Source organism: Lithobates pipiens, unplaced genomic scaffold (assembly GCF_037356315.1).
Source record: "Lithobates pipiens isolate NorthernLeopardFrog02 unplaced genomic scaffold, aLitPip1_a1.2 Scaffold_23, whole genome shotgun sequence".
Taxonomy (NCBI): Eukaryota; Metazoa; Chordata; class Amphibia; order Anura; family Ranidae; genus Lithobates; species Lithobates pipiens.
The window spans coordinates 329,703,250-329,729,028 of NW_027507785.1; the positions used below are offsets into that span (position 1 = coordinate 329,703,250).

At 44.7% G+C, this 25,779-nt stretch overlaps 1 protein-coding gene across 12 annotated transcripts in view; it reads left to right on the top strand.

The window, feature by feature from the left end:
- The window catches only part of ST3GAL3 (ST3 beta-galactoside alpha-2,3-sialyltransferase 3), a 690,822-nt gene that overhangs the window by 401,598 nt on the left and 263,445 nt on the right, over positions 1-25,779 (top strand). For 11 of the 12 annotated variants that reach the window (XM_077450693.1, XM_077450694.1, XM_077450692.1 and 8 more), the window contains one exon: positions 7,496-7,538. The exons of the other annotated variant lie outside the window; for it this stretch is intronic. In XM_077450693.1, coding sequence (XP_077306819.1) covers positions 7,496-7,538 — 43 coding nt within the window. The remainder of the gene's footprint in view (positions 1-7,495; positions 7,539-25,779) is intronic. 12 annotated transcript variants of the gene reach the window in all.

Genomic DNA, 25,779 nt, shown 5'->3' on the forward strand with positions numbered 1-25,779 from the left:
GAATGTAGTTAAAAAAAAAAAACTCTCTGTACAAAATTGTATTTTATATAAAGATTTCATAATTTTCCGCGTCACGAATGCTAATTCTCCATTACGAACGCTAGTTTACAAGACCGACCGCTTCTGCTTCCCGAGCATGTGTGGCATTTTGTGCGACTGACTTGTGTACACACAATCGGAAAGTCCGACAACAAAATTTTGTTGGCGGAAAAGTTGAGAACCTGCTAGCCGACATTTGTTGGTGGAAAGTATAACAACAAATGTTCTATGGAGCGTACACGCAGTCGGATTTTCCGCCAGCAAGCTCACATCCAACATTTCCCGTCGCAAAGTTCGACCATCTGTACTGCAAAAGTGGGGAGTAATATGGCAGTGCTGTAAGAATGTGTGAATGTAGTTAAAAAAAAAAAAAACTCTTTCTGTACAAAATTGTATTTTATATAAAATGTTCAGGACCAACAAAAGCGGTGCGGACAATGGAAATATACGATTTGATCCCTCACCTTATACTCAGTATTTTTTATTGATCGGTTACATATTGTAACAAATGCATTCAAGGTTTACATAGTGTTGGGAATAGAGAAATAAACATGTTTTGACGCACAGCAGTGGTTGTCAACTTGCAAGGTAAAGAAAGAGGGCCTCAAATGCGGCTTCTAATGTCTTCAAAGGGCCACATTAGAGCTGGGCGATTCTTTAAAAAGAAAATCGTTTTTTTTATTTTTTTTATGGACACCGCGCGAGTCCTGAGGAGCTGCGGGCAGGAGTTTTTAGGTGAGGCCTCGGCTAGTCCTGGTGAAAAAAAAATTAAAATAGATTTGCTAAAATTTTGAATCGATTTGACCTCTCAACTCGATTCAAGATTTAAATCGATTTTTTTCCCCAGCCCTAGGCCACATATAATATTTATTACATGTAACGATCCAGGAAACTGTCACAGACTACTGGAGTGGTTAGAGACTGAAGGAGGCTGTCGGAGACCAGAGCCATGTTGCACAAAACTGCTATGCCCCGTAAACACGATCGGACTTTCCGACAACAAAAACCGTGGAATTTTGTTTGAAGGTTGTTGACTCCAACTTGTCTTGGATACACACGGTCACACAAATGTTGGCCAACAATTACGAATTTAGTGTCGTACTACGTGGTTTTTCAGCTCTTTAGCACCATAGAGAAGCTCCGCAATACCTAGCTGAGAAAATACATCTTTACACACCAAACCGCAGTCTTCGATCAGCCAACAAAAACCTCCTCCTCGTGCCAAAAGCCTGAAACAAATCTAAGGGGGGATCAGAGATTCGCTGTCCAAGGACCTCGGCTATGGAATGCTCTACCAATCAACATCCGCCTGTAAGAAAATCACCTGGCTTTTAGGAAAAAACTCAAGACCTTCCTCTTCTAGCTGATGACCAAAGCTCGTCACAGCGCCTTGAGGCGATTTAATTCACGTTGTGCGCTATACAAATATTTAATTCATTCATTCACCACCCTTTGAGCTCCTTCTGCTAATTTCGTGTTAGTAGAAGTTTAGTGAGTATTGATTCGCACTTTTTTTGCGTTTTTTATTTTGCGCTGTTATTATTATTATTCTTGACATCACTTGAAATAAAATAAAAAAGCCTTTGAAAATTAGTTTGCAATAACTCATCAGTATCACCAGCAAAGCAGCTTCATTATTATCCCATGAAAGAACAAGAGAATTGTGCGCTGCATTCGGAGATTTCATAATTTGCCACGTCACGAATGTTAATTCTCCATTACGAACGCTAGTTTACAAGACCGACCGCTTCTGCTTCCGAGCAAGCGTGGAATTTTGTGCGACGGACTTGTGTAACACACAATCCGAAAGTCCGACAACAACATTTTGTTGGCGGAACAGTTGAGAACCTGCTAGCCGACATTTGTTGGTGGAAAGTATAACAACAAATGTTCTATTATGGAGCGTACACACGGTCGGATTTTCCGCCAGCAAGCTCCCATCCAACATTTCCCGTCGCAAAGTCCGACCGTCTGTACGTGGCACTAGACTTTACTGCTATTAAGGGGTCCTTTTCAAATCTCAGATGTTCCCTCTACTGACTGCTGTGGCCCAAGGGCTGCACTTTAAAAGTTAAAGGGCAGCATGTGCCCCCCCCCCCCTGGGCCTCGGGTTTGGCACGGGGGGGTACAGAAAATAAAAACACAAAATGACTGAAGACCTGGCTGGTGGGCACTTAATTGTAATTAGGGCACTGATGATCAGTGCCCTGATTACATACCTAGCTGTCCCCTGTGAGGAGATGCTGCTGATCAGCTCTCCTCTCCTCGCACTCTGTCAGTGTGAGGCGAGGATCGCCAATTACCGTCATCTTTGTGTTTACATTGTTAAATATCCTCGGTCGCGGCTCTTTACACAGATTGGGGTCGCGCTGTGTCCTAGCAACACAGCACGGCCGGGATCACCACGCTGCTCTCCCTCGGGGGCACGCAAGAACATTTCTGCTGGGAGGCTGTCATATGACGTCCACCCAGAATGAGAGCCGCAACCGCCCAGCCATCATTTGATGGGGGTTAAAGGGAATAACTCAACACCAAGTTCACTATATGGACCCCTTATGTATTGATACATGGAGATCATATACCCCCTTAATCTCCTCTTCTCAAGAGTGAATAAATTCAGTTCCTCTAATCCCTCCTCATAGCTGAGCTCCTCAGTCCCTCTTATCAGTTTGGTTGCCCTTCTCTGCACTTTCTCCAGTTCCCCGATATCCTTTTTGAGAACTGGTGCCCAAAACATAGATATATATATAGTATGTCCCTAAGAAGGCAAAAGTAAAGCATAAGAAAGGTAAAAAGAAAAAAAGTGTAGAAGGGGGGGAAGAAAAGGGTATACAGAGAAATATCTAGTATGTACTCCAAAAGGAGGGATTGGTCCCGTGCCTTAAAAAAAAAAAAAAAAAAGCCTAAGACAATATCTTTGAAGACATTTTACTCCCAAACGATTGAAATTCATTCCTTGATCTCTCCTCTCTATTTCCATGGCTATTTCATTGTGGGTGGTCTACTTCCCATTTTGTGGTGCTGCTCATTTATTTTTTTAGAAAGTATTAATATCTGGATTGCCGTGTTAGAATATTGCTCAGCCTAATCATCTACCACAAGGCCTTTTTTTTAAATGATTTAGCATATCCTGTTGGCTGCCACCTGGACCAAAGCCACATCTTGGAGATTATCAGGCTTATACCTATGCAAAACCTTTACCAAGTTTGAGGCTATTCAAAAGAATGGACAATTATTGCATATCTCCAAATAGACATCTTAAAGGTTTATATGGCATTGAGCTTTTGGACTTATTCCTCAGCTTTTTGATTAAGGCATTTCATTAGTTAAAGCGGGGCTCCAGTCATTTTTAAAGGATAACTAATGCCGCGTACACACAACCAGACTTTGAAGGACTAGGTCCGACGGTCTTCCCGACGGACTTTCAGCGGAGTTCCGACTGACTTTCCGAATGAACGGACTTGGCCACACACAATCACACCAAAGTCCGATGGATTCGAACGTGATGACGTACGACCGGACTAGATTAAGGAAGTTCATAGCCAGTAGCCAATAGCTGCCTAGCGTCGGTTTTTGTCTGTCGGACCAGCATACACACGAATTGATTTCTCGATAGGAACTAGGTTCGACTGAGTTCCGGCGAAATTTTTTTAAACATGTTCTATTTCTAAAATCTGTCAGATTTTTGGACAGCAAAAGTCCAGTGGAGCCCACACACGATCGAATTGTCTGACGGATTCGTTCCGTCGGACCTTTGCTGTCGAAAAGTCCAGTCGTGTGTACACGGCATTAAGGTTCTTTTTTTTTTTTTAAACAAACATGTCATACTTACCTCCTCTGTGAGTTGCTTATGCACAGAGTGGCCCCTATCCTTCTCTTCTATGATCCCCCAGTGGCGCTCCTGGCCCCTCCTCTTCTCGAGTGCCCCATTGGAGAGCTGCTCTCCCTCGGGGGAACCCATGTGGGCGCACTCCCATGTTTTGCTCCTGCATCCATTGACACAGAAAGCAGGACTCTGCTCTGCCCCCCCAATCATTGGATTTGATTGAGAGAAGCGGGAGCCAATAGCTGCGCTGCTATCAATCTATCCAATCAGGATCCGGCTTACCGGCTGGAGCGGGTGGGCTCGTCCACGGCACAGGAACGATCGGGTTCAGGTAAGTAAAAGGTGGGCTGCTGCACTACAAGAGCCTTTTCACCTCAATGCACCGCGAGGGTTTACAGCCCCCTTAAGTTTATTAACCACTTTCAGCCCCGGACCATTTTGCTGGCTTAAGACCAGACCACTTTTTGCGATTCGGCACTGCGTCGCTTTAACTGACAATTGCGCGGTCGTGCGACGTGGCTCCCAAACAAAATTGACGTCCTTTTTTCCCGCAAATAGAGCTTTCTTTTGGTGGTATTTGATCACCTCTGTGGTTTTTATTTTTTGCGCTATAAACAAAAATAGAGCGACAATTTTGAAAAAAAACACATTATTTTTTACTTTTTATTATAATAAATATCCCCCAAAAATATATAAAAAAAAACATTTTTTTTCCTCAGTTTAGGCCGATACGTATTCTTCTACATATTTTTGGTAAAAAAAAATTGCAATAAGCGATTATTGATTGGTTTGCGCAAAATTTATAGCGTTTACAAAATAGGGGATGGTTTTATGGCATTTTTATTAATATTTTTTTTTTACTATTAATGGCGACGATCAGCAATTATTTTTTTTCGTGACTGCAACATTATGGCGGACACATCGGCCATTTTTGACACATTTTTGGGACTATTGTCATTTATACAGCAATCAGTGCTATACAAATGCAGCGATACCTGTGTAAATGACACTGGCAGTGAAGGGGTTAACCAGGGGGTGGCAATGTAGGGTTTAAGGGTTCCTAGGGGTGTGTTACTAACTGTGGGGGACTGGGCTTTGTGTTAGTGAACACTGATCTCTGCTCCAATCACATGGAGCGGAGATCAGCGTTACTTGTTGCTAGGCAGAACTGAGAGATGCTGTTTACAACGGCATCTCCCTGTTCAGCCTCCCCGTGAGACGATTGCGGGTATCACCGTGGCGGTCGAGTCCACAGGACCCGTGATCGGACTCACGGGGGTCCCGACCGGCACATGAGCGCCGCCACCGGCGTGCATGCGATGGCAGGGCAGCATATAGAAATGGACGTACCTCTACGCCAATATGCCTGCCCGTGCCATTCTGCCGACGTGAATCGGCGTGTGCCGGTCGGGAACTGGTTAAAAGTCAGCAGCTACAAAAAGTGTAGCTTCTGACTTTAAATAAACTCACTCATCTATCCCACGGTCCAGCGTTGCGGCCGCCCGAAGCCTCGCTCCTATCCCTCTCCGTGGCGCCGGAATCACAAGTTTGGGCACCCGGCTGTGAAGCCGCAAGCTGTGCCCTCTTAGTGGCTGGGCAATCTTCTGTAATTTGTGACATGTCCCAGAAGATTTCAGGGAGGGAGAGTGAGAGGAGGAGTCTAGAGTCTAGGTGGCGAGAGTGGAAGTGGGAGATGGGTTCCTGTTAAAACTAGGTACCCCCCCCCCCCCCCAAAAAAAAATGACATGCCAAAAGTGGCATGTAAGTGGGCGAGGAGTGCTTAAAGTGGAAGTTCCACTTTTGCGCTATTTAGGTTAGTAGAGGCCCAGTACAAGTGTGCTCCTCAAAAACTTGCACCGTTTTGGAATGGGATGCCCAACGAGCTTTAGTCACACAGTTTACCCCTTGATTGCCCCGAAATGTAACCCCGTCCCAGCCAGTGTCTTTAGTTCAGTGTACAGTATGATACCTGATCACTTTATTAGTGTCAACAGCAACGCCAGTGTCAGTCAGTCAGTGTCAGTTAGCAACAGATTGTCCGCCACCCTATCACAGCCCCAGTATACATCTCTGATCACTGCCATTAGTAGTATAGTGTCTATAGCTGTGTACATTCCAGTATATTTGTAGGCACTATAACTTTCACACAAACCAATCAATACACACTTATGATTTTTTTTTTTTTTTTTTACCAAAGACATGTCGCGGAATACATTTTGGCCTAAATTTATGAAGAAATTTGTTTTTTTTTTGGATATGTTTCATAACAGAAAGTAGAAAATATTTTTTTCTTTCAAAACTTTCATGTATGTTATTATAAATTAAAAATCCCATGTGGCAAGTGTTCAAGGGATCATGGGGACCTGATTCACTTAACCTGGAGGTTTCATAGTTAGTAAGGTTGAATAAAGACACCAGTCCATCCAGTTCAACCTGAGTGAGTGTCTATCCCTATCCCTATTGCACACTCACATCGGTCCCTACCCTCAAGGAGCCCACAATCCAAAGTCCCCATTCATATACTAGGGCCAATTTTGGACAGAAGCCAATTAACCTACCAGCATGTCTTTGGATTGTGGGAGGAAACCGGAGTACCCGGAGGAAACCCACGCAGGCACAGGGAGAACATGCAAACTCCAGGCAGGTAGTGTCGTGGTTGGGATTCAAACCAGCGACCCTTCTTACTGCTAGGTGAGAGTGCTAACCACTACACCACTGTGCCGCCCACACCAAACGACATCAATATCGGGCAGAGTGATGGACGCTATAAATACTGTGTTTCAGAATTTTGACAATTATGTGACACTTTGTGTTGGTCTATCACCTAAAACCCCAATAAAATACATTTACGTTTTTGGCTGTAACATGACAAAATGTGGGAAATTTCAAGGGGGTATGAATACTTTTTCAAGGCACTGAGTATTGAGGTGTAATACCTTTGTATTATTGTGCTTGTTCAACGGCACATGTAATGTTCTTTGCGGGTGTTCAATGTATGTGTCAGGCTGTCTTGGAATTACTCAATGTGTACTGCTTATTGTTTTGTGATTTATTTCTCAATAAAATCTTTTCTTGATTTTTTTTTTTTTAAAAAGAATAAAATTCCCAGCGGTGATCAAATTCCACCAAAAGAAACCTCTATATATGTGAATTTTTTTTTTTTATATCTAGCTACAGTGTTGCATGACCGCGCGACTACCAGTTAATGTAGCACAGTGCTAAATCGCAAAAAAAATGCGATGAAAGGGGGTAAAACCTTTCCCATCTTTTCCCCTTTGTTTCCAAATTGTGTGTCTGTTGTTTTGTACACGCCCGTGTTGGGCACTGTTTGTATAAATAAAACTTATATTTGAAAAAAAACAAAACAAAAAAACCTTCTTGGGGGCAAGTTACAAATTTCTAATAGAAAATTAATAAATAACAGAGCAAAAAAAAAAAAAAATAAAAAAAAAATAAACATAAAAAAAGACTTAAAACAAATTCTTCAATGATTGCTCTTAGTACATTGTATTCTTTTTGTATTGAGTGTTATTTTCTTCAAACGAAAAACAAACAATGGAACAATTGACACTTTGCTTTTCATTTCCTCTTAAACCTGTGAGATAAACACGGTGTTCTTTCTTCTTCCAGAATATGACCGGCTGGGATTTTTGCTTAAATTGGACTCTAAACTGTAAGTAGCGAGAGACATTCTTCCCTTTATTTAGCCTTGTTATTGTTTTACACTGGATAGCAGCCTGTATATGAATATTTACACTGTGAATTCCACCTGAGCCATAACATTAAATAATATACTAATCTATAGAGTCCCTCTCTGTACAGACTTTACTATAACGTGGCAGAAATGAAATGTGATCGTGTTCTCCAGGCTGTAATTCTGTCTCGTGTAATGAAAAAAAAAACGGCGCTTTTATCTCGCAGTCCGCCAAGGGAGTTGTTATGGATCTGTAATCTGCTCCATATTTTTTGTGTTCTTTTAAATGAATAGAAGCTGATTGGGCTCATTCCTTCAACGGTGCGAGTCCAACGGCCCGCGGCGGAGGGTGCCGTGGCCAAGCAATGGATGTGATGTACTATACACGCTACATAGCTGAAGTTGAAAAAAGACACGGGTCCATCCAGTTCTACCTGTGTGTGTGTGTGTGTGTGTGTGTGTGTGTGTGTGTGCGTGTGTGTGTACCTGTGTGTGTGCGCGCGTGTGTGTGTGTGTGTGTGTGTGTGTGTGTGTACGTGTTTGTGTGTGATTTATTTTCTCATACATCACGGGATACAGAGCAGCTTTCGTGTAGCTCTCTTCATGATTTACGAGATTTAGCGCTGCAACTAACGATTCTTTTCATAACTGATTCGTTGGTTGATTATTGTTTTGTGATTTTATACTAGAAGAGATATATACTATTAGAGGAGATATATACTGTATGTATTAGAGGAGAAATCTACTGTGTATATACAATTAAAGGAGATATATACTGTATATACTATTAGAGGAGATATATACTGTATGTAAAATTAGAGGGGGTATACTGTAAATACTATTAGAGGAGATATATATGGTAAATACTATTAGAGGAAATATATACTATTAGAGGAGATATATACTGTATCTACTATTAGAGGAGAGATATATTGTATGTACTCTTAGAAGGGATATGAATGAATGAATGAATGAAATACTTATATAGCGCACAATGCGAACTCAATCGCCTCTAGGGATATGCTGTATATACTATTAGAGGAGATATACTGTATATACTAATAGATTAAATATATACTATTAGAGGAGATATATACTATTCAAGGAGATATATACTGTATATACTATTAGAGGATATATACTTTATGTACTATTATAGGAGATATATACTGTATATATACTATTAAATGAGATATATGCTGTATATACTATTAGAAGAGATTTATACTGTATGTACTATTAGAGGGGATATATACTGTATATACTATTAGAGGAGACATATACTCTATATACTATTAGAGGTTAAATCTGGTAAATATCATCAAACTTCAGGAGATCACATTTTTTATTTAAAGAAAAAAAAAAATGAAAGACTGTTTTGCTGATTTTCAGACAGAACTGCAATATATTATATGCTGGTCATACAAAAGCAATGTTTAATAATACATACAGTATAGATCTCCTCTAATAGTATATATCTCCTCTGATAGTTGTTTTTTTACTTTTATAACCAAAAGTTTTTCATCACCTGAACTCATTGAGCTTTCCATTCCAAACCGTGGTCGTTATTATGGAATTGTTCTCCACCCATGATCATTAACCAATTCAGCCCTGGAAGAATTTGCCCCCTTAATGACCAGGCCATTTTTTGCAAAGTGGCAGTGCGTTGATTACTGGAAAATGACAGAGATCACTGTCACTGGGAACAGTAGATCTCTGTCATGTCATCTGGCAGAACGGGAAATTGCCTTCTTTACATAGGCAGTTCCCCGTTCTGCCTCTGCTCACTGCAATCACGGGTTGCTGGCAGACATATTCATCAGTTTAGGCCGATATATATTCTTCTACATATTTTTGGTAAAAAGAAAATCGCAATATCCGTATATCCATTGGTTTGCGCAAAAGTTATCACGTCTACAAACTACGGGATAGATTTAGGGACTTTTTTTATTTTTTATTGTTTTTAGTGGTAATGGCGGCGATCTGCGATTTTTAGCAGGACTGCGACACTGCGGCAGACAAATCTGACCCCAAATGACAGTTTTTTGGGGACCAATGACATTATTACATTGATTAGTGCTCTAAAAATGCACTGATCATTGTAAAAATGTCATTGGCAGGGAAGGGGTTATCACTAGGGGGCGATCAAAGGGGTTAAGTATGTTCCCTGGGTATGTTCTAACCGTAGGGGGGGTGGGCTTACTGGATCACAGTTTCCGATCACTGGGAACAGTAGATCTCTGTCATGTCAACTGGCAGAACGGGGAATCGCCTTGTTTACCATTTCCCCGTTCTGCCTCTCCACACCGCGATCGCGGGTTGCTGGCGGACACATTCGTCAGTTTAGGCCAATATATATTAGGGAAGGGGTTAACACTAGGGGTCGATCAAGGGGTTAAGTCTGTTCCCTGGGTGTGTTCTAACTGTAGGGGAGATGGGCTTACTGGAACATGACAGAGATCACTGACAACAGTAGATCTCTGTCATGTCATCTAGCAGAACGGGAATCGCCTTGTTTACATAGGCAGTTCCACGTTCTGCCTCTCCTCACAGCGATTGCGGGTCACCAGTGGACATCGAGTCCGTGTGACCCACGGCTCGTGGTGGGCACGCGCGTGCCCGCTATCCTCCTTTCACAAACCGGCGTATAGGTAATCATTTCGCTCAGGAGAGCCGACCTGATGCAGTGTATTTGCGTGTCCCATGTAAATCAGCATAAAAAACCCTAATGAACACTGCTTGTAGATATCTCCTTACTTGCTTTAGTATTGTTGTAATTCTTGTTGTTCTGTAGAATGAAGTCACTGAGCATGCCCAGATCTCCCCTGATTTACGGCACACTCTCTATGTCTTATCTATCTGTTATCAGGACTTCCTACGGCACACCACTGAACTCTGCTAATCACTCAGAGCTTCCTCCTACACACCATGTGACCATGTGACATGACATACAGTCTAAACTTGGCCATTACTGCAGTCTTATCAGCTGAAGCTGATAAATCTGACAAATGCAAACATTAGACAATTGGCACAAGTAAATACTATGAAATAAACAAGTAAGCTATGAACAGGGAAGCAGGGTTGCCATAGAAACGTTGGATTGAGAAGGAGGCTTGGTTAACAGTACAGGAAGTGCTCAATGTAAGTGCGGAAATGCACTCCACTGTGGACTCAGAAAACAATACTTAACCACTTACAGACCGGACCATTTTGCTGGTCAAAGACCAGACCACTTTTTGCGATTCGGCACTGCGTCGCTTTAACTGACAATTGCGCGGTCATGCGACGTGGCTTCCAAACAAAATTGACGTCCTTTTTTTCCCACAAATAGAGCTTTCTTTTGGTGGTATTTGATCACCTCTGCGATTTTTATTTTTTGCGCTATAAACAAAAATAGAGCGACAATTTTGAAAAAAACGCATACATTTTTACTTTTTGTTATAATAAATATCCCCCAAAAATATATTTAAAAAAAATGTTTCCCTCAGTTTAGGCCGATACGTATTCTTCTACATATTTTTGGTAAAAAAAAAAATCGCAATAAGCGATTATTGATTGGTTTGCGCAAAAGTTATAGCGTTTACAAAATAGGGGATAGTTTTATGGCATTTTTATTAATATTTTTTTGTTTTACTAGTAATGGCGGCGATCTGCGATTTTTATTGTGACTGCGACATTATGGCGGACACATCGGACATTTTTGACACATTTTTGGAACCATTGTCATTTATACAGCAATCATGCTATATAAATGCAGTGATTCCTGTGTAAATGACACTGGCAGTGAAGGGGTTAACCAGTGGGTGGCAGTGTAGGGGTTAAGTGTTCCTAGGGGTGTGTTACTAACTGTGGGGGGCTGGGCTTTCATTTAGTGAACACTGATCTTTGCTCCAATCACATAGAGCAGAGATCAGTATCACTAGTTGCTAGGCAGAATGGGGAAATGCTGTTTACAACGGCATTTCCTCCATTCAGCCGCCCCGTGAGACGATCGCGGGTATGCCCGCGGCGATCGAGTCTTCAGGACCCGCGACCGGACACACGGGGGTCCCGACTGGGCGGCAGTGCTCGCGATGGCACGGCGGCATTAAAGATTGGACGTACCTGTATGCCAATATGCCTGCCCGTGCAATTCTGCCGACATACATCAGCATGCGCCGGTCAGAAACCGGTTAAGATGGTGCTGCCTAACCCCTGGAAACAAGCTTTTTAAAGTTTCTTTAAACAGTAAGTAATATGTGATTTGGGCTGGATAACAGTGGCTATAGTCTGATAATTACTTATTATAATGGACTAAATGAAGAGAAGCATCAGAGTGGGAGAGTTTACTTCCTCTTTAATGTGCAATTGGTCTCCTTTGCAGCTATAACAGACTCCACTCTTCTAAAAAAAAAAAAAAAAAGACTTTCTACAAGATTTTAGAGGGTGTCTGCGGGAATTCGGCCCATTTGTGAGGTCAAGTACTGATGTTCGATGAGAAGACCAATTGGTCCCACAATGAAAGTCCAATTGATACCCAAAGGCATTCAGTAGGGTTAGAGTCAGGGCTCTGTGCGGAACACCCCGAGTTCCTCATATGCCAATCTGGTCACGCTATGCCTTTATGGAGAGCTGGCTTTGTACACAGGGCACAGTCCTGCTGGAAGAGAAAAGTTCAGGTATTTCAAGTGAAGGGAACTGTTAATGCTAGAGCATATTTAAGAAAAATGGTGCTCCTCCAACCTCTTGGTGACCTTTAGGAGACCACGAGGTCCCACGAGGACCCAAAAGGTTGCCACGAGGTTGGAGGAGCACAGCTGTAGCATTAACAGTACCCTTCACTTGAAACACCGGAACTCAATCTGTCAAGAGGAGTCGTCACCTACAGTGTGTTTGGCCATATACTGTATGTAAATAAAGGAAGGAGGAGTAGAGCCAAAAAGGAGGAATAGGAAAAGCCCTCCACGCAGAGAAGGGGGTCTTTCCCAAACTGTTAACAAAGGGTTTGGAGAATACAGTCGTCTACAAAGTCTTGGAAGGGTGCAGGATTATGAGTACCCTTCATGGGGGAACCCTGAACACATGGTGGGTTGTCCACGTAATGTTGGTCATATAAAGTTGTTGTTTTTTTTATAATTCTGTAGATTTGTACTGATGACATCTATTGCGTGCTGCCATAGACATATGGTATATGTGTTCCGGGTGTCGTATGACTGTTGTCTACCATGATGCCTCTACTCCTCGTCCATGGTTGACTTGCGGTAGAAGCGATGACTTTTCCCGGAGACTAATGAGGCGTGGGAATTCTATCCTCCAGTGATAGAAAGGTCTAGATTACAGAGATCGAGCTCTCGATACAGAAGTTCTATTAGGATTCGGTTGCTGACATATCATGTCATCACATAGAGGAGGTGTTGATGGCCAGCAAGAAACTTTCGTGACCCGTTGAGACTCTAAACTTTCATTTTTATTATTTCTCCCTCTGGCTGTGCTGCCGCTCTCCAGGCCTGCGGCCACTCGTCTCTTCTGTTTTTTTCCTGAATCTTCTCTCTGTGTGAATCTTACAGACAGTACTTTCCAGGTTGGCCAAATAAAAGCCATACAGTGCTAATTCTCTATGATTTATCCCGACTCCGACAGGGACCCCCCCATTCCAGGAGGCCTCCCTTCCGCTGCTACCATGTACTTTACTGGCTATAAAACTGGTATTAATATATTTTCCCGTCAGCCGTAGCCGGCTGTAAATTCTGAGGAAATTCTGCAGCTTTCATGTGTTGGTCCTGACATCCCAGGTGTTCCTTGGAAGGGTTTTGATTCTACTCCAGTAAATCCATAAATATGGGAACCCTGAGTAAAAATTTACAGCAACTTCTGCAGGAAACAAACTTAAAGGGTTAGTAAACCCCCATGAAAAAGATAAAATGTAGCAGCATGCCTTTTATCATTACCGTTTCCTTTCCTTCCCATTTTTGTCTTCAGCCTTTGCAGCATAAGTCGGTAGTAGATTGATGTGTTGAATTACCATGTATAGCAGCCTTTCTCAACCTTTTTAGCCCAGGGGAACCCTTAAAGTGGTTGTAAACCCTTACAAACCACTTTGACCTACAGGTAAGCCTAGATTAAGGCTTACCTGTAGGTCCAAGCAATATCTCCTAAACCTATATGGTTTAGGAGATATTTACCCAAAAACGGGCACCGCTGTCTACGGCGCATGCGCCGTAGACAGCGGCGCGCAGGCGCACTGAACGCGGCAGTTCCAAAAATGGAGCTGCCGCATTTGTCGACTCCCGCGCGCATGCGCGGGAGTGACGTCATCGCGGCTTCGCCGAATGACAGCGGCGGAGCTGCGAGACGCCACCAGCAAGATGGATGTGGCGGACTACAGGGGACAGCGCGACTTCGCTGGCTCCTGTGTCAGGTAAGTGACACATAATGGGCTACTATGCGATGCGATGCGATGCGATGCATAGTAGTCCATTATGCTTTACCTTTGCAGGGAAAAAAAGAGGAAGTAAACTCATCAGGGTTTACTTCCTCTTTAAGATTATTTTCAAAGTCTCGGGGGAACCCCTGATAAAACCCATTCATTAGGGGTCGGTGGGAACGATGCCCCTTACTTTGGTGGTCAGTTTAAGAATAGTCCCCCCCCCCACAGACCGCTATAAAGATCATTGGTGTCATACCACTGGCTCCTCCAATTGGCTCAGAACTATGTAGGCACCATCAAACAGGAGGTAAATCAGCCACAGCTCAAGGAACTTAGCCCTTGTACACACGGGTCGGAGATTCCGACAACCAAATCCGTCGGATTTTGGCCGAAACTGTTGAATACACACGGTCGGACAAAGTTGTCGGAAAATCCGACATGATGACATTATTTTTGTTACGACGGGACTACGTTCAGGCTAGTAGCCAATAGCTTTGGTGTAGGAATTTGATCTGAGCATGCGTGGCACTTTGTCCGATCGGAATTCTCTACACATGATCGGAGTATGTCCGATCGGAGCATTTTGTCGGAAAATGTTACCAACAAGTTGGAAAACTTGGTCCGTCAGATACTCCGACGGAAACAGTCCGATGGAGACCACACACAGTTGGAATATCCGACAAAACAGTCCAATCGGACACATTCCGTCGGAATCTCCGACCGTGTGTACAAGGGCTTAGCCACCTCTGGAGGAACCCTGGTTGAGAATGGCTGATGTATAGAATGACTTGGTGTGGCCCCTCTGATGTTTGCACACCCGGGCCAGTATTGCATCTTCACATGCTGCTCTTGTGCTGGGGGGGGTTCCAGCATATTACTGGCAGCCCCCCATAGAATTGAGCTTAGGTGCTCCATAATGCCGCGTACACACGATCGGAATTCTCGTCGGAAGAAGCTCTGATGGTTTTCCCGAAGGAATTCCAACGGAATTCCACTCAAGCTGTCTTGCCTACACACGGTCACACCAAATTCCGATCGTTTAGAACGTGGTGACGTACAACACGTACGACGGGACTAGAAAAAGTACGTTTAATACCCAGTAGCCAATAACTTCCGTCTCGCAGTTGAATCTGAGCATGCGTGATTTTTGGCGTGTCGGAATTGCATACACGCGATCGGAACGTTTTTCCATCGGGAAAATTGAGAAAATGCTATCCATTTTTGACTGGCGGAAATTCGGACAGCTAAATTCCGATGGAGCCTACACACTGTCGCATTTTCCGATGAAAAGCTCTCATCGATCTTTTTCTGGCCAGAATTCCGATTGTGTGTACGCGGTATTACTATGTTACAGGCACACATGCACTGGTCTTGTGAGAGAGATGAATAAGGAAATGCTTCCTTCTGCAGAAAACTGATAACCTCATTCTCCTAGGAACCAAAAAACTTTTGCACACACAAAATACTTGTGACTATAAAATATAAAAGAAAGAACTTGTGAAATGTAAACAAAGTCCATCAGAAAAAAACACTTCATGTCCATAAGTTGCTTAACCACTTGCTTACTGGGCACTTAAACCCCCCTCAGTCCCAGACCAATTTTCAGCTTTCAGCGCTGATGCACTTTGAATGACAATTGCGCGGCCATATAACACTGTACCCAAATGAAATTTTTATCATTTTTTTCCCACAAATAGAGCTTTCTTTTGGTGGTATTTAATTACAGCTGGGAGTTTTATTTTTTGCTAAACAAACAAAAAAAGATGCAAAAAAAAAAAAAAAAAAAATCATGTTTTAATAGTTTGTTATAAAATTTTGCAAACGGGTCATTTTTCTCCTTCATTGAAGTGCGCTGATTAGGCGGCACTGATAGGCTGCATTGGTGGGCACTGATGGGCTGCATTGGTGGGCACTGATGGGCTGCATTGGTGGGCACTGATGGGCTGCACTGGTGGGCACTGATAGGCATAGTTAAGGCGGCACTAATAGGCACAGATAAGGCGGCACCGATGGGCACAGATAAGGCGGCACTGATGGGCAAAGATGGGCACAGATAAGATGGCACGGATGGGTGGCACGGATAAGTGGCACGGATGGGTGGCACGGATGGGCACTGATAGGTACCACAGATAGATGGGACTGATGGGCACTGATAGGTGGCACTGATAGGTGGCTCTGATAGGTGGCACTGCTGGGCACTGATGGGCGGCACTGCTGGGCACTGATGGGCGGCACTGCTGGGCACTGATGGGCGGCACTGGGGTGCAGCACCTTTGAGGCAGATTTTGGGTGGCACTGTGGGTGGCACTGCTGGGTGGCACTGTGGGTGGCACTGTGGGCACTGCTGGGTGGCACTGTGGGCACTGCTGGGTGGCACTGTGGGCACTATGGGCACTGCTGGGTGGCACTGACAGGGGGGCACTTACTTTATTTCAGGATGGCACTGCGGGTGGCAGGTGGGCACTGGCAGGGGGCAGGTGTCCGTTTAAATTGCTGGCCGTGATCGGGACTGATGTCCCGAACACGGCCGCCGGCGATCGGCTTTTTTTTTTTCTCCTCGCGCTGTCAGCGCGAGGAGGAATACTAGCCGATTACCGGCTCCGTTTTATCACATGATCAGCTGTCATTGGCTGACAGCTGATCACGTGATAAGGGGTCGGGATCGACCCCTTACACGGATCGGTGATCAGGCGAGTCTCACGGACTCGCCGATCACAGAGTGCGCCGCGCGCGCCCCTCAGGGGGCGCGCAGGCCGCTCGTATCCGGGATGACGTCAATAGACGTAGTCCCGGAAATGTGGGTCCGCGCTATTGCCGTCATTTTGCAATAGCGCGGTACCCAAGTGGTTAACCACTTGGCGCCCATACTACATCTATTGACGTCATGGGCTTTCGGTGGTTATATCTGAATGATACCTGAGGCCACAGACATCATTCAGATATCAGCGTTTTCAGCCGGCGATTCCCTACACCATAAGAACGATCATAGCAGCTGTTCCTACGCTTGATCGTTCTTACGGGCGGCGGGAGGGGACGCCTCCCGCCACCCTCCGGTGCTTGTACCCACTCACCGCTTCCATCGGTGAGTCGGTCACAGGATCCGCCGGCCCCCGCAAGTTACCATAGAGATTTCCGGCAGGCCAGATCGTCCCCGAAGTCTCTGGAGGCTGGGCGCGATGTTATGACGTCACGCCCGGCCTCTGTATTCAAATTAACGGCGCCGATTTGGCTAGGAAGCCAGGATCTTTTTTTTTTTTTTTGATTTTATTCTTCCCAGCCTAGAGGTGAGATGTGGGGTCTTATTGACCCCATATCTCACTGTAAATAGGTCCGATCGTGCCATATTCCTATTACAAGGGATGTTTACATTCCTTGTAATAGGAATAAAAGTCATCAATTTTTTATTTTTTTTAAGTGTCGAACTAAAAAAATAAAAATAAAATTAACAATAAAAAAAAAAAAAAATGTAAAGCGCCCCTGTCCCTGTGAGCTCGTACACAGAAGCGAACGCATACGTAAGTCCCGCCCACATATGAAAACGGTGTTCAAACCACACATGTGAGGTATCGCCGCGAACGTTAGAGCGAGAGCAATAATTCTAGCCCTAGACCTCCTCTGTAACCCAAAACATGTAACCAGTAAAAAAATTTAAAGCGTCGCCTATGGGGATTTTTAAATACCAAAGTTTGGCGCCATTTCATGAGCGCCTGCAATTTTGAAGCGTGACATGTTGGGTATCTATTTACTCGGCGTATCCTCCTCTTTCACATTATGCAAAAAAAATTGGGCTAACTTTACTGTTTTTTTTTTTTTTTGTTTTTTTTAAGCATGAAACTGTTTTTTTCTGAAAAAAACGTGTTCGAAACATTGCTGCGCAAATACCGTGCGAGATAAAAAGTTGCAACGACCGCCATTGTATTCTCTAGGGTCTTTGCTAAAAAAAAAAACATACATAATGTTTGGGGGTTCTATGTAATTTTCTAGCAAAAAAATTAGGAATTTTACATGTCAGAATTGGCCTGGGTGCGAAGTGCTTAAACCACAAATCCTTAGTCCAGGCATTGGAGTCATCAAGAGTAATGCCGCGTACACACGCCCGGAATTTTCGACGCACTAGGTCCGACGGTCTTCCTGTCGGACTTTCGGCGGAGTTCCGACAGACTTTTCGAATGAACGGACTTGGCCACACACAAGCACACCAAAGTCCGATGGATTGGAACGTGATGACGTACGACCGGACTAGAATAAGGAAGTTCCTAGCCAGTAGCCAATAGCTGCCCTAGCGTCGGTTTTCGTCCGTCGGACCAGCGTACAGACGAGCGGATTTTTCGACCGGACTCCAGTCCGTCGGAAAGATTTGAAACGTGTTTTAAATCTAAAGTCTAATTTTTAGACAGCAAAGGTCCGATGAAGCCCCACACACGATCGCATTGTCCGGCGGATTTGTTCCTAGTCTGTTGAAAAGTCCGGTCGTGTGTACGCGGCATAATAAAACACCTCTTGCTTCCTTTGGTGCTGTAGTGTATAAGCAGGTTAAACTTCAAATAAACACCCAAAAAGGTTGTAAGACCTTCAAAAACTATTTCCAGACTTAAGGTTAAACTTCAACCTTAAGTCTGGGAATCCAAGTTAATTATTTCGGATGGAAAAAAAACTTATGGAATGGAGAAGGTCATGTGATCCTTCAACCAACACTCTAAAATGGGCCAAACAAATTTCATACATCAGCATGCACCGTTCTGTTTTTCCAGCCCACACACACGCTGTTATAAGAATGCGGTGTATGACGGTTCTGTATAGAATTTATTGGAGAAGTCAAGTGCACTTTGCTTTGCTGCTTGATTTTTTGGTTCCCACGGTGTTATATAGGTTTAAATTTCATATATTCAGCCTTTTTCCGGATCCATGTGACTAGAAATGATGGGCGATCTTGCAACAGAAGGTTACAAGATATACTGTAGACTTTTATAAATATATCTAAATGTCATATATATCAATCAATATACAGTTGTGCTCATAAGTTCACAAACGCTGGCGGAATATATGATTTCTTGGCCATTTTGTAGAGAATATGAATGATAACACAAAAACTTTTCTTTCACTCATGGTTAGTGTTTGGTAGAGCTGCACGTTTCTGGGAAAAATGAGAATCACGATTCTTTTGCTTAGAATGAAGATCACGATTCTCTCACGATTCTCAAAAAACTGTTTTATTTGAAAAATTTACAGGCAGGGTATCGCTGAGTATTGGCAGGGTATTGCTAGAGTATTGCTACAGTATTGGCAGGGTATTGCTAGGGTATTGGCAGGGTATTGCTAGGGTATTGGCAGGGTATTGGCAGGGTATTGCTAGGGTATTGGCAGGGTATTGCTAGAGTATTGGTAGGGTATTGCTAGAGTATTGGCAGGGTATTGCTAGAGTATTGGCAGGGTATTGCTAGAGTATTGGCAGGGTATTGCTAGAGTATTGGCAGGGTATTGCTAGAGTATTGCTAGAGTATTGGCAGGGTATTGCTAGGGTATTGGCAGGGTATTGCTAGAGTATTGCTAGAGTATTGGCAGGGTATTGCTAGGGTATTGGCAGGGTATTGCTAGGGTATTGGCAGGGTAAGGAGGGATGGCTGCTTCCATCTCTGGATCTCTCCCCTCCACTGTACAGATTAGTACAGAGAGGGAGAGAGGAACCGGCGTCATGACATGACGCCAGTTTGTTTACAAGTGATCGCTCCGTCTGAGCGATCACAGTGTAAACAGCGTGCTGTTTCCCGGCCACTGTACCCGCCCACAACCAGGCAACGGCACGTCGCACGCTCCAATGACTGACGTCTGTTCCGATGGCTGACGTCAGTTCCGATATCCGCCATTTGCGTTCCACGCTGGTTACGTGGAACCTGCGGCAAAAATCGAAAATCGCGGGTCACCCAGAACTTAGATCGCGTGGGGGGGGGGTGAATCGAGATCGTGATCGATTAATCGCGCACCTCTAGTGTTTGGCTGAAGCCATTTATCATCAGTCATTTGTGTTTACTCTTTTTATATCATAATGGCAACAGAAACTACCCAAATGACCCTGATCAAAAGCTTACACACCCCAGTTCTTAATACTGTGTATTGCCCCCTTTAACATGAATGACAGCTCTTATTCAAAGCTGCTACTATAGATGAGGTTGCTAAACTTATTTCTAACGCCAACCTAACCACCCTGGACCCTACTCCCTCTCAAATGCTATGGTCACCCTCTGACTCTATCCTACACCCTCTAACCCAGGGGTGCCCAACTATTTTAAGAGCGAGGGCCACTTAAGTAAATTGGTAACCAGTCGCAGGCCACAATGAGCGGAGCGGGTGGATGACAGGTCAAGGCTACTCTATACGCCCTCTGATCCGATCCACCCAGATGGAAGGGGACAAATTCCTTTCTATTTTTTCTATCGGATTTTTAGGTTCGGATTCAGGCAGGCGGGCGTAAAACAGACAAGAGTCTGCCGCTCTGCAGAGGTGAATCGAGGGTCCGATTGGGAAGGGGCGATCGTGTGAAAAGGGCCTAAACTGCTTTCACACGGCGCTCTACAGGAAGCATTGTCTTATGGGGCTCTACTCTGCAGCCACTTTCTTCCTCTACCACCAGCTTCATTCACAACACTGATGCTGTGTAATGACGGGTCGGCAACCTGCGATCTGGTCTTGCTAACCTGCCATTCCAGAGCAGGAGGTCGCGGGCCACACCAGAGGGCTCCGTGGGCCACCGGTTGGCCACCCCTGCTCTAACCCACATCTTCAATCTCTCCCTCTCTTCTGGCATCTTCCCCAACTCTCTAAAACATGCACTAGTCACCCCCATACTTAAAAAGCCCTCCTTGGATTCCACCAATCTTTAACAACCTACGCCTCATCTCCTTGCTCCCCTTTTGCTCCAAACTCCTTTAACGTGGCGCATAAACTCCTTTTACGGGTGGCACATGGTGTAGGGGGTAGCACTCTCGTCTAGCAGTAAAAAGGGTCACTGGTTCGAATCCCAACCACGACACTACCTGCCTGGAGTTTGCATGTTCTCCCTGTGCCTGCGTGGGTTTCCTCCCTGGTGTTCCAGTTTCCTCTCACACTCCAAAGACGTGCTGGTAGGTTAATTGGCTTCTGTCCAAAATTGGCCCTAGTATATGAATGTGATTTGGGGACCTTGGATTGTGGGTTCCTTGAGGGTAGGGACCGATGTGAGTGTGCAATGTATTTGTGGAGCGCTGCGTAAATTGTCAGCACTAAATGGGTACCCTAAATAAATAATATATAATAGAGTAGCATCTTAATGAGACACAATGTACAGGGATGGGGACAATTGTAGGCACGCACCTACACTCACTCAGGTTGAACTTGATGGACTGGTGTCTTTATTCAACCTTACTAACTATGTAACGCCTGGCCTACAACCAACTGAGTGACCACCTCGTTAGGAATAGCCTTCTTGATCCCCTTCGGTCTGGATTTCGTCCTCCACACTCCATAGAAACTGTTTTCCTAAAACTTGCAAACGATTTACTAACAGCAAAAACCAATGGACCAATCGACATTATTCTGTGTACTCCTGGTGTCTTTATTCAACCTTACTAACTATGTAACGCCTGGCCTACAACCAACTGAATGACCACCTCGTTAGGAATAGCCTTCTTGATCCCCTTCAGTCTGGATTTCGTCCTCCACACTCCATAGAAACTATTTTCCTAAAACTTGCAAATGATATACTAACAGCAAAAACCAATGGACCAATTGACATTATTCTGTACTCCTACTTCTGGACCTTTCAGCTGCCTTTGATGCAGTTGACCACCCCCTCCATCTTAAAAAACTCCATGACTGTGCTCTTTGCTTGCTCTCATACTATCTACCCCACTACACCTTCAGTGTCACTTACAATTCTACTTCCTCCTCTCCTCTTCCTTTCTCTGTAAGGGTCCCCCAAGGTTCTGTCATTGGACCTCTCCTCTCCTCAATGTACGCCTCCTCCCTGGGTCAGCTCATAGCCTCCCATGTCTTTTATTATAATTTCTACGCTGGCGACACCCAGATCTATCTCTCTACCCCTCAGCTCACATCATTCTCCTCACACATCACTGATGTACTAACAGACATATCAGCCTGGATGTCACACCACTTCCTCCAGCTCAATCTATCCAAAACCAAGCTCATAGTATTCCCCTCCCCCCCCCCCCAACGTGCCCCTTCCCCTGACTTTGTCTAGATCAGGGGTGCCCAACCAGTGGCCCGAGGGCCAAATGTGGCCCGCGGGGCCTTCTGATGGGCCCGCAGCCTCCTGCTCTGGGATGGCTGGTTGGCAAGCCTGGATCGCGGATCATTCATCCCAGAGCATCAGTGTTGTGATTGAAGCCGGCGGTAGAGAAAGCAGAGCCACATAAGCCAATGCTTCCTGTATAGTGCTGGCTCCTGCAGAGTGATACCAAATATGGGCATATCTGTTCTGCAGTGGTTACTGGGCTGCTTTCAAACTGATCCACAGGTGCACCGCTTACCTCCAATCTGATTTGCTAAAAAAAACAGAAAGGAATCCACCCCCTTCAGCCTGGGCGGATAGGATTGAAGGCCCCATAGAATAGAGTGGGCTGTGTCCGCTCTCCATATGCAGAGTGGACACGGGCCTGTCATCCGCCTGCTACAAATATGGCCCACGACCGGTTACCAAGTCACCCTCGCTCTTCAAAAGGTTGGGCATCCCTGGTCTAGATCAATGGCACAACCATCATCCCATCCTACATGCCAAGGTTCTAGGTGTAGTCTTGAACTCTGAACTATCCTTTCAGCCCCACATTAAATCATTTTCCAAAGCTCCTAATCCACTCCCTGGTTATCCCTCACCTCGACTACTGCAACTCCCTCCCCCATTGGCTTACCTTTAAATCAGCTACCCCCCCCCCCCAGTCCATCATGAATAAACTAATTGTAGGGCTCTTCTGAACAGAGAAATGTCCGCTGTATGGTGTGAATAGAACTTGGGCGACTATATGTCTCAGTACACTTGGGCAGCACTTGAAGAGGGAAGCAATCTCTGGTAAAGAAAAAATCAAACAAGACGCATGAAGAATGAGCTAATGGACGCTCCAAAACATGCCCCGCCCCTTTGACCTCACTTCCGGCATAAGCGTTCCACTCTGGTCCCTTTCTCCTTCCGCTGATGTAACATCCAGGTCCTGCATTCCACGCTGACCCCGGCAGCGCAGTTGTCCATCCAAGGGCTCACTCCTGTGGCTTCCTCCCTCTACTGGTCGGTTAGGACCTGTGTTACATCGCCGCACACTGGAACAACCCTTGGACTATTTGACACTGGACTTGCTATAGCACCCCATCCACTATGACGAGTCTTATTTTATCCTTTGTCTAGTAAGTGCATTTTAATTGGGCAAACTCTTGTGTTTTCTGCCCTTAGAGGCACCTTTAGTCCATCATGAATGCTGCTGCCAGACTCTTCCACCTTACAAACTGCTCAGCGTCTCCGACTCCTCTCTGACAATCCCACCATTGGCTGCCACTCACGGGTGCATAAGTGCCTCCTTATAACCTAGATTGCTGCAGGAAACACCCAGAGGTGGAAGGAGTGGACAACGCCTGTGTTCTGTCAAATTTGACAACTTGTCAGAAACTCCAACCACATCACTTCCGGTTTCTTTAAACCATCAGTAAATGGAGATTTTGACGAATTGCTTTTTGGACACAACACCGGCAACCGAATACAGTCCGGTACAGGAAGATTTAGCTGTTTTTACAGCACAGCGTCTATCGAAGACAACGTTTTTGCTGCCTCGGAGGCAGCCAATTTGTCTCAGTTTATAATATCAGGCACTGGACTCTCTTCGGTTGCCGGTGTTGCATCCAAACAGCAATTCGTCAAAATCTCCAATTACTAATGGTTTAAAGCAGGGGTGGCCAACCAGTGGCCCGCGGAGCCCTCTGGTGTGGCCCGCGACCTCCTGCTCTGGAATGGCAGGTTAGCAAGACCAGATAGCAGGTTGCCGACCCGTCATACCACAGCATCAGTGTTGTGAATGAAGCTGGTGGTAGAGGAAGAAAGTGGCTGCAGAGCAGAGCCCCATAAGCCAATGCTTCCTGTACAGCGCCAGCTTTTGCCACAGGCAGAATCTATGGCAAAGTTCAGTTAATCCTTAGGATAGACACAGGTGCACTACGCTGCACCCGCGGTGTGGGTAAACCGCAGCACATCAATGTGAAAGCAGTTTAGGCCCTTTTCACATGATCGCCCCTTCCCAATCGGACCCTCGATTCACCTCTACAGAGTGGCAGATGTAAACAGACTCTTGTCGGATTCTAAAAATCCAATAAAAAAAAAATAGAAGGGAATTTGTCCCCTTCCATTTGGGTGGATCGGATCAGAGGGCGTATAGAGTAGCCGTGACCTGTCATCCACCCGCTCCGCTCATTGGGGCCCGTGACTGGTTACCAAGTTACTTAAGTGGCCCTCGCTCTTAAAAAGGTTGGGCACCCCTGGTTTAAAGGAACCGGAAGTTAAGTAGTTGGAGTTTTTGACAAGTTGGCTATTTTTGACAGAACACCGGCAGGGAACTGCCAGAAGAGGAAGTAAGGGATCTTTCTGTGTGATATTGTTGCACAGCGCATGTATATATTACCTCTTTTTTATTTAAAAAAAATATTATCCTTTAGTATCACTTTAATGAATTCACAATAAAAAAAGTACTGCTCTAAGAAGTTGATCATACTGCCCTTGTTGGGTTTAGGAAGGCCTTGGTTGGCCCAGTGAATGAGGTTGATTTACTAACATTGGAGAGAGCAAAATCTGGTGCAGCGCTGCAAAGTAACCAATCAGCTTCCAGGTTTCAGGCCGGGTTCACACTGGTACGACAAACGCTCCGAAATTGGGAGTTCATGCCGCATGACGTGTGAAAATCAGTGTTTCCCTATGGGAGTCGTCTTAACTGGTCCAACACAAGTCGGTCCGCCTTTGAAAATGCTCCCTGTACTACTTTGGTCCGACTTCGATCGATCCTTCAGCCCATTGACTATCATTGAGGTAGGATCAAAGTTGGATCCTTGTCCTAACCATCCGACTTTGGCATCTGACATTGTGTTATTTCCTGCCCCCTGCTGTCGCCCCTCCCATTGTGTGTTAGTTTTGATTGGTCAAAGGACAAGTTGTACTATCTGAAAAGTCGGATCAAAGTAGTATCCTGTTCATGAAAGTCGAATGGATGTAGGACTGATGTAGGACTGATGTCGCAGAGCAAAGTAGGATGAAAGTCTTGCTACTGTCATGTAGTATAGTGTGAACCCGGCCTTATTGTCAAAGCTCAATTGAACCAGCTGAAGTTAGAAGCTGATTGGCTACCAGTCCTACCACGCACAGCTGCACCAGATGAGTGCTCCAGTTTTATGCTGGCCATACACGGTCGAATTTCAAACTAATTTTCTTTTCAAAATCAGAAAGTTCATTTTTTTTTGTGATCCGATGGCGCCACCATTGATTTTCGAAAATTCGGCCGACCATGCCTTCAATTTCACCTCATGTTGCTACAGAAAAGAATTTTCTTGACCGGGAATCTTCTTTTCTCTCTGTAAATTTTCTTTTCTTATTACATTTCTCGCACGTTTCTCCCATCATTGATTAGAATATCGTTCATTTTTCCAAAAATTTCCAACATGTCTGATTCCTCAAATTTGATTTCCACAGGAAAATCGGCTGTTGTTGCAGCCCCACTAATGGTGCGAAATTCATACAAAATTCTTAGCCCTTGTACACACGGTCGGAGATTCCGACAACCAAATCCGTCGGGAGTA